General features: G+C 41.6%; 1 protein-coding gene across 1 annotated transcript; it reads right to left on the bottom strand.

The window, feature by feature from the left end:
* Window positions 1-7374: 7374 nt before the first annotated feature.
* Window positions 7375-8791, bottom strand: LOC124029999 (CD209 antigen-like; the record flags this gene model as incomplete). The annotated part of the gene is made up of 2 exons (XM_046341528.1): window positions 7375-7875; window positions 8702-8791. Coding segments are annotated over 2 exons (591 nt in total), but the record flags the coding sequence as incomplete, so codon positions are not given.
* Window positions 8792-9113: the final 322 nt, after the last annotated feature.

A 9113-nucleotide genomic window follows, 5' to 3' on the forward strand; every position in this document is an offset into this window, starting at 1 on the left:
AAACACCCACAAAATACAAAGCGTACTCAGGCTACCTAAATACGGTTCCCAATCCGAGACAACGAGAATCACCTGACTCCAATTGAGAACCGCCTCAGGCAGCCAAGCCTAACTAGACACACCCCTAATCATACACAATCCCAATGCTAATAAAACCCCAATACGAAACACAACATATAAACCCATGTCACACCCTGGCCTACCCAAACATATAACAAAAACACAAAATACAATGACCAAGGCGTGACAATAGGGTTCCGTATCTATAGAATTACCTCATTAAAGGGATGTGTCTGTTCTATAGGGTTCCATATCTACAGAATGACCTCATTAAAGGGATGTGTCTGTTCTATAGGGTTCCATATCTACAGAATGACCTCATTAAAGGGATGTGTCTGTTCTGTAGGGTTCCATATCTGCAGAATGACCTCATTAAAGGGATGTGTCTGTTCTATAGGGTTCTATATCTACAGAATGACCTCATTAAAGGGATGTGTCTGTTCTTCAAGTTCCATGGTGTCCACATCACCAACAAACTATCATGGTCCAAACGTACCAAGACAGTCGTGAAGAGGGCATGACAACATATATTCCCCCTCAGAAGACTGAAAATATTTGGCATTGTTCCTCAGATCCTTAAAAGGTTCTACAGCTGCACCATCGAGAGCATCCTGACTGATTGCATCACTTCCTGGTATGGCTACTGTTCGGCCTCCGACCACAAGGCACTACAGAGGGTAGTACGAACGGCCCAGTACATCACTGGAGCCAAGCTTTCTGCCATCCAGGACCTCTACACCAGGCGGTGTCAGAGGAAGGCCCTAAAAATGGTCAAAGACTCCAGCCATCCTAGTCATAGACTGTAATTTCTGCTATCACACGGCAGGCGGTGCCGGAGCGCCAGTTCTGGGTCCAAGAGTCGTATAATCAGCTTCAACCCCAATGCAATAAGACTCATGAACCTTTAATCAAATGGCTACCCAGACTATTTGCATTGCCCACCCCTACACTATGTTTACTCCGCTGTATGTGTTCTGTAAATGGTCTGTCACTGATCTGTAGCTGGTCTTTAACTGGTCTGTAACTGGTATATAACTGATCTGTATCTAGTCTTTAACTGGTCTGTAGCTGGTCTTTAACTGGTCTGTAGCTGGTCTATAACTGGTCTGTAGCTGGTCTATAACTGGTCTGTATCTAGTCTTTAACTGGTCTGTAGCTGGTCTATAACTGGTCTGTATCTAGTCTTTAACTGGTCTGTAGCTGGTCTATAACTGGTCTGTAGCTGGTCTTTAACTGGTCTGTAGCTGGTCTATAACTGGTCTGTAGCTGGTCTTTAACTGGTCTGTAACTGGTATATAACTGATCTGTATCTGGTCTTTAACTGGTCTGTAACTGGTATATAACTGATCTGTATCTAGTCTTTAACTGGTCTGTAGCTGGTCTTTAACTGGTCTGTAGCTGGTCTATAACTGGTCTGTAGCTGGTATATAACTGATCTGTATCTAGTCTTTAACTGATCTGTATCTAGTCTTTAACTGGTCTGTAGCTGGTCTTTAACTGGTCTGTAGCTGGTCTATAACTGGTCTGTAGCTGGTCTATAACTGGTCTGTATCTAGTCTTTAACTGGTCTGTAGCTGGTCTATAACTGGTCTGTATCTAGTCTTTAACTGGTCTGTAGCTGGTCTATAACTGGTCTGTAGCTGGTCTTTAACTGGTCTGTAGCTGGTCTATAACTGGTCTGTAGCTGGTCTTTAACTGGTCTGTAGCTGGTCTATAACTGGTCTGTAGCTGGTCTATAACTGGTCTGTAGCTGGTCTATAACTGGTCTGTAGCTGGTCTATAACTGGTCTGTAGCTGGTCTTTAACTGGTCTGTAGCTGGTCTATAACTGGTCTGTAGCTGGTCTATAACTGGTCTGTAGCTGGTCTTTAACTGGTCTGTAGCTGGTCTATAACTGGTCTGTAGCTGGTCTATAACTGGTCTATAACTAGTCTGTAACTGGTATATAACTGGTCTGTATCTAGTCTTTAACTGGTCTGTAGCTGGTCTTTAACTGGTCTGTAGCTGGTCTATAACTGGTCTGTAGCTGGTCTTTAACTGGTCTGTAGCTGGTCTTTAACTGGTCTGTAGCTGGTCTATAACTGGTCTGTAGCTGGTCTATAACTGGTCTGTAGCTGGTCTTTAACTGGTCTGTAGCTGGTCTTTAACTGGTCTGTAGCTGGTCTTTAACTGGTCTGTAGCTGGTCTTTAACTGGTCTGTAGCTGGTCTATAACTGGTCTATAACTGGTCTTTAACTAGTATTTGGTCTGTAGCTGCTCTATAACTGGTCTGTAGCTGGTCTATAACTGGTCTGTAGCTGGTCTATAACTGGTCTGTAGCTGGTCTATAACTGGTCTATAACTATTCTTTAACTGGTCTGTAGCTGGTCTATAACTGGTCTGTAGCTGGTCTATAACTGGTCTGTAGCTGGTCTATAACTGGTCTGTAGCTGGTCTATAACTGGTCTGTATCTAGTCTTTAACTGATCTGTATCTAGTCTAACTGGTCTTTAGCTGGTCTTTAACTGGTCTGTAGCTGGTCTTTAACTGGTCTGTAGCTGGTCTATAACTGGTCTGTAGCTGGTCTATAACTGGTATATGACTAGTCTTTAACTGGTCTGTAGCTGGTCTATAACTGGTCTGTAGCTGGTCTATAACTGGTCTGTATCTAGTCTTTAACTGGTCTGTAGCTGGTCTATAACTGGTCTGTAGCTGGTCTATAACTGGTCTATAACTAGTCTGTAACTGGTATATAACTGGTCTGTAGCTGGTCTTTAACTGGTCTGTAGCTGGTCTATAACTGGTCTGTAGCTGGTCTATAACTGGTCTGTAGCTGGTCTATAACTGGTCTGTAGCTGGTCTATAACTGGTCTATAACTAGTCTGTAACTGGTATATAACTGATCTGTATCTAGTCTTTAACTGGTCTGTAGCTGGTCTTTAACTGGTCTGTAGCTGGTCTATAACTGGTCTGTAGCTGGTCTATAACTGGTCTGTAGCTGGTCTATAACTGGTCTATAACTTGTCTGTAACTGGTATATAACTGATCTGTATCTAATCTTTAACTGGTCTGTAGCTGGTTTTTAGAAATTTCAGAGTGTTTTCTATCCAATACTAACAATACTAACAATAATACGCGAATATTAGCAACTATGCCTGAGGAGCAGGCCGTTTGATATGGGCACCTTTCAGCCAAGCTACTCAATACTATAATACTACTCAATAATGCCCGTGCAGCCATAAGAAGTTACACATTCAAATAATATTTCTAAAAATATTTATATTCATGAAATCACAAGTGTAATATAGCAAAACACAGCTTAGTCTTTTGTTAATCCACCTGTCGTGTCAGATTTTGAAAATGTGCTTTACAGCGAAAGCAATCCAAGCGTTTGTGTAAGTTAATCAATCGCTCGACAAAACATTATGAACACCTAGCATCAAGTAGCATGGTCACGAAAATCAGAAAAGCAATCAAATGAATCGTTTACCTTTGATGATCTTCAGATGTTTTCACTCACGAGACTCCCAGTTACACAATAAATGTTCCTTTTGTTCCATAAAGAGTATTTTTATATCCAAAATACCTCCGTTTGTTTGGCGCGTTATGTTCAGAAATCCACAGGAAAGAGCGGTCACGACAACACAGACAAATTCCAAATAGTCTCCGTAATGTCCACAGAAACACGTCAAACGTTTTTTATAATCAATCCTCAGGTTGTTTTAAAATATATAATCGATAATATATCAACCCCAACTCTCTTTTTCATCAGGAGAGGGAAAGGCAATGGCTGCCCAAGCTCTGTTGCACATTCAAAACACTACTGGCACCCGGCCATACAATGACGTGATGTTATCTTTCTCGCTCATTTTTCAAAATAAAAGCCTGAAACTATGTCTAAAGACTGTTTACACCTTGAGGAAGCGATAGGAAAAGGAATCTGGTTGATATCCATGTCAAATGGAGCAAAGGGAGGCTATGGAACATGACGTTTTCAAAATAGAAGCCTCTTCCTGGTTTGATTTTCCTCAGTGTTTCGCCTGCAATATCACTTCTGTTATACTCACAGACAATATTTTGACAGTTTTGGAAACTTTAGAGTGTTTTCTATCCACAACTAATAATAGTATGCATATATTAGCATCTGAGACTGGGGAGCAGGCCGTTTAGTTTGGACAACTTATTCATCCAAGCTACTCAATACTGCCCCCCAGCCATAAGAAGTTAAGCTATGTGATTAATGGGGTCTTCTACACATAGCCATTAGTCTGTGTGATAAACATGGTATTTTACACAAAACCATTAGCCTGTGTGATTGATGGGGTCCTTTACACAAAACTATTAGTCTGTGTGATTGATGGGGTCCTTTACACAAAACTATTAGTCTGTGTGATTGACAGGGTCTTTTACACAACAACAAAAAACCTGTAGACTCCGAAGGGTTTGAGCAACAAGCTATTAACAGCGACCGAGGACAATCTGAGACTCACGAACATGTAACATGTTTTGCTCTATGACCTCACAAGCCACATAAGAGTCGTTAGAAGGTAATGGGTTCATCTACATAGATCACAGTAAATCCCAGGACATAGTGTCTATAATACTGTAATGGGTTCTTCTACATAGATCATAGTAAATCCCAGGTCATAGTGTCTATAATACTGTAATGGGTTCATCTACATAGATCATAGGAAATCCCAGGACATAGTGTCTATAATACTGTAAGGGGTTCTTCTACATAGATCATAGTAAATCCCAGGTCATAGTGTCTATAATACTGTAAGGGGTCCTTCTACATAGAAGGCCATAGGAAATCCCAGGTCATAGTGTCTATAATACTGTAAGGGGTTCTTCTACATAGAAGGCCATAGGAAATCGCAGGACATAGTGTCTATAATACTGTAAGGGGTTCTTCTACAAAGAAGGCCATAGGAAATCCCAGGACATAGTGTCTATAATACTGTAAGGGGTTTTTCTACAAAGAAGGCCATAGTAAATCCCAGGTCATAGTGTCTGTAATACTGTAATGGGTTCTTCTACCTAGGTCATAGGAAATCCCAGGACATAGTGTCTATAATACTGTAAGGTGTTCATCTACATAGACGATCATAGGAAATCCCAGGTCATAGTGTCTATAATACATAGTGTCTGTTGCAAACCACTCTTATTTTGAGCGAGTCCTCCAAAGGTTTCCATTTGGAATTGTTTATGGCTGTTGCAACCAGCAGGGGGCGCTGTTATTTGGTGAGTGCAGTGGTTGCGTCTCCCGTCTAACACCAGAGGAAGACGCCATGACAACTTTTAACTTTTCCTAATGTCTCCCCTGTTTACCAGATATGAAGTGTACACAATTACATTATCTATCTTGTAATGTTTAAATTGATCGAGTAAAAACTGTTAGTGATCTCACCATTAGCGATGAATGGGTTAGCGGCTAGGCTAACCAGTAGAAAAACAGACAGAATGGCATCTGCAAATAATATGTTTTAAACTTTTTGATTTATAGCTCATCTAAGATAATATTGTGTTTTATTTTCTACTTCATTTAAATTGGAAAGGCCCTGACATCTCTCCACCCAAGTGTGATTTATGAACAAGTTGTTTAGAGAGAGACTAAACACGCTAATGCTAAGCTAACGGCGCTAACACTTGCTTGTTAAACCTATATGGATTGCTATTAGCTTTAAAGCTCAGCAGCTAACTCGCTCAGTATTGAAATTGCTGATCTGGTTCATGCTGGTTCATTTAGCTATTTAAGGGTTAAAAAATAGGCTTCCTTATTTTTTATTTATTTATTTTAAATTAGAAATATTAAAAAAGTATATTTTGAAACACAAGTTAATGTATTAGTAGGGGTATATTAAATACAGAGAATGTATTATCCCAGATAGCAAAACAATGTCCCCCGCTTGCTGTTTTCTGATGGCGTAACGTCCAAGGCTATTCGTGCCGCCATCTTTGGGGGGGGTAACCCCCATTCAGAGGACCGCTATAGGCCGTCGGGGGACCACTTTTGCATCTCTGGCGTTTAGCCTCCGCTCAGAGGACAGCTGTAAGGCCTAGACAAGCCACTTAGCTATGAGTCAATTTGAAAGACAACAGCCAGGAATTTCTCTAATCTCAAGTTAGGCTCCACCTCCTTCCAGCGAACCAAAGCCAGTCAGAGGCCGCAAGCTGTTTTTGTTGTTTCTATAAATAACATACATTTGTTGGGATTTTAATTTAATTTATTTGCTCATTTATAAACAATACAACCACATCTGTTTACAATCTTTTGCCGATGACACACAAGTGATAGGCCAACATCTAATCATTTACAGTTTAAGTAGATTCATGATATATTGATTATGCTCCGAAATAGCCTACATTTTACCATTTGATTTCATGTACGATACAATATATATTTGAGGCAATACAAACGGTTCCATTCCAGCCAATAAATGGCACTCCCTGAACCGCCTCGCCCACTGGAAGAAAAGTGTTGATGACAAAGGCCAGTAGGTGGCGCCACCGCTTAAACAAAAGCTGAAGATCATTACGCACATCCAGGTACTTTCCTCAGGTGCTGGAGTTGAAGGCAAAACTCATGGAAAACAGGAAGGAAAACACAGCACACTGCTCCTCGTGAACCCAGGGGATTTATTATAACAGCGTTTCAACCTTTAGGTTGAATATAGGACCAGGTGGGGCAGGAAGGAAAACACAGCACACTGCTCCTCATGAACCCAGGGGATTTATTATAACAGCGTTTCAACCTTTAGGTTGAATATAGGACCAGGTGCGGGTGGAAGGTTCCTGTTGAATATAGGACCAGGTGCGGGTGGAAGGTTCCTGTATTAAGGGGAAGTACTCAGTGACATCACTTCCTGAAACAGGAGGTAAAAACGTATATGACATAGGTTCACAATATTAACATTGAATGTAATATAACCTTCATAAGCCCGTAGTTAAGACCCGGATCAGAACCGCAGCAATATATGGACAGGTGAGACAACAAAAACAAACAGTTGCTGTTCATTTTGTACAAGTTGAACTTTCCTTTTTTACTTCTCTGAGATACATCGGAGTAGAAATGGTCATGACGTCACGCAGGGGACGGGACGTTGAGAGGAAACTACTTTAAATGGAATATCTCTGAATCCACAGTCTCCTCTTTTAGGGTTTCAAAATGTCCAAATTATAGTTTTTTTTTCTCCTAATTGAATATTGTGTGTAATTACAGTAATATATATCCCCAACCCCAGCTCCCCCAAGCTCTTCCCAACCGTCCCCAACTCCATGTTATTGATAGACTTAACACAGCTGCCTTTCACAGATCCAATCATTTTGTGGTTACATGGCACATCATTCCAAGCCACTACTGGGTCCTTTAGAGTGTTATCAACCAAAGCGCAGTCTTCTCCTTGCAAATCATTTGGCTCCCCTTTGTTCCAGTAACTTGTGGTCAGTGGTGTGCCGTCCACCCATCTCCAGGTTCCCTCAACCTCTATGTCCGTCAGACCAAACCAGGCTTTTTTGTTGAACGCTTTGATTAAAGCCTGTTCCTCTCTGCTGTTGATGATCACCAGGTTTGCTCCTCTCGTCTGACAGTCCTTTCTGCTCCCGTCCCACGTTTTCTCATTAGTGGAGATGTAGTAACAACTGCAGCAAGACCTTATCCAGTCTTGGGGACATGTGCCATATTTATTACAGGTCTGTAGCTGGTCTCTCTCTTTGGTCAGGTTGTTGTAGCTGGTCTGTAGCTGATCTCTCTCTTTAGACAGGGAACTATAACTGGTCTGTAGCTGGTCTCTCTCTTTGGTCAGGTTGTTGTAGCTGGTCTGTAGCTGGTCTCTCTCTTTAGACAGGGAACTATAACTGGTCTGTAGCTGGTCTCTCTCTTTGGTCAGGTTGTTGTAGCTGGTCTGTAGCTGGTCTCTCTCTTTAGACAGGGAACTATAACTGGTCTGTAGCTGGTCTCTCTCTTTGGTCAGGTTGTTATAACTGGTCTGTAGCTGGTCTCTCTCTTTGGTCAGGTTGTTATAACTGGTCTGTAGCTGGTCTCTCTCTTTGGTCAGGTTGTTATAACTGGTCTGTAGCTGGTCTCTCTCTGCAGTCAGGTTGTTATAACTGGTCTGTAGCTGGTCTCTCTCTGCAGTCAGGTTGTTATAACTGGTCTGTAGCTGGTCTCTCTCTGCAGTCAGGTTGTTATAACTGGTCTGTAGCTGGTCTCTCTCTTTGGTCAGGTTGTTATAACTGGTCTGTAGCTGGTCTCTCTCTTTAGACAGGGAACTATAACTGGTCTGTAGCTGGTCTCTCTTTAGACAGGGAACTATAACTGGTCTGTAGCTGGTCTCTCTCTGCAGTCAGGTTGTTATAACTGGTCTGTAGCTGGTCTCTCTCTGCAGTCAGGTTGTTGTAACTGTTCAATTGGTTTCTCTCTGTGAAATAATACAATCGACAACCAAGTTAATCAGTCATTACCAAGGTTGGGGTCAATTCAATTTAAATTCCAGTCAATTCAGGAAGTACACTGGAATTCAAATTATCTTCAATGGTTTTCAATGAGGAACATTTTAAATTTGGTTTACTTTCTGATTTGACTGGAATGTAAATGTAATTGAACCCTGGTTGTTACACCACTGACGATGAAGAATGTTTGAGTGAGAACATATCAAACTCACGGTAGAGTAAGAGGCCTATGATCCCAGCCAGTAGGAGAACACACAGCAGCCCCAGACACACTGCAGCAGCTAGGAAACGTCTCTTCCACACTGAAGCACAAATTATTGTCATAAGAACTGTATCATGTATTTGCGTTTATTTGTGTAGAGTAGCTCTGTCAAGCACTGAGTAAAATAGACAAGCTTGACTTAGGCCACAACACAACAACTGAGTTCTGGTACCTCAAATGTTCTGTTGCTTGAGGTGCAGCCCTGTGGAAAAACGGCATTGACCAGCATAGGCAGGTGACCAGCCTTTTTTTGTTGTGTTTTCACTTGTGACCAGCCTTTGTTGTGTTTTCACTTGTGACCAGCCTTTGTTGTGTTTTCACTGGTGACCAGCCTTTGCTGTGTTTTCACTTGTGACCAGCCT

Source organism: Oncorhynchus gorbuscha, unplaced genomic scaffold, assembly GCF_021184085.1.
Source record: "Oncorhynchus gorbuscha isolate QuinsamMale2020 ecotype Even-year unplaced genomic scaffold, OgorEven_v1.0 Un_scaffold_8739, whole genome shotgun sequence".
NCBI classification, from domain to species: domain Eukaryota; kingdom Metazoa; phylum Chordata; class Actinopteri; order Salmoniformes; family Salmonidae; genus Oncorhynchus; species Oncorhynchus gorbuscha.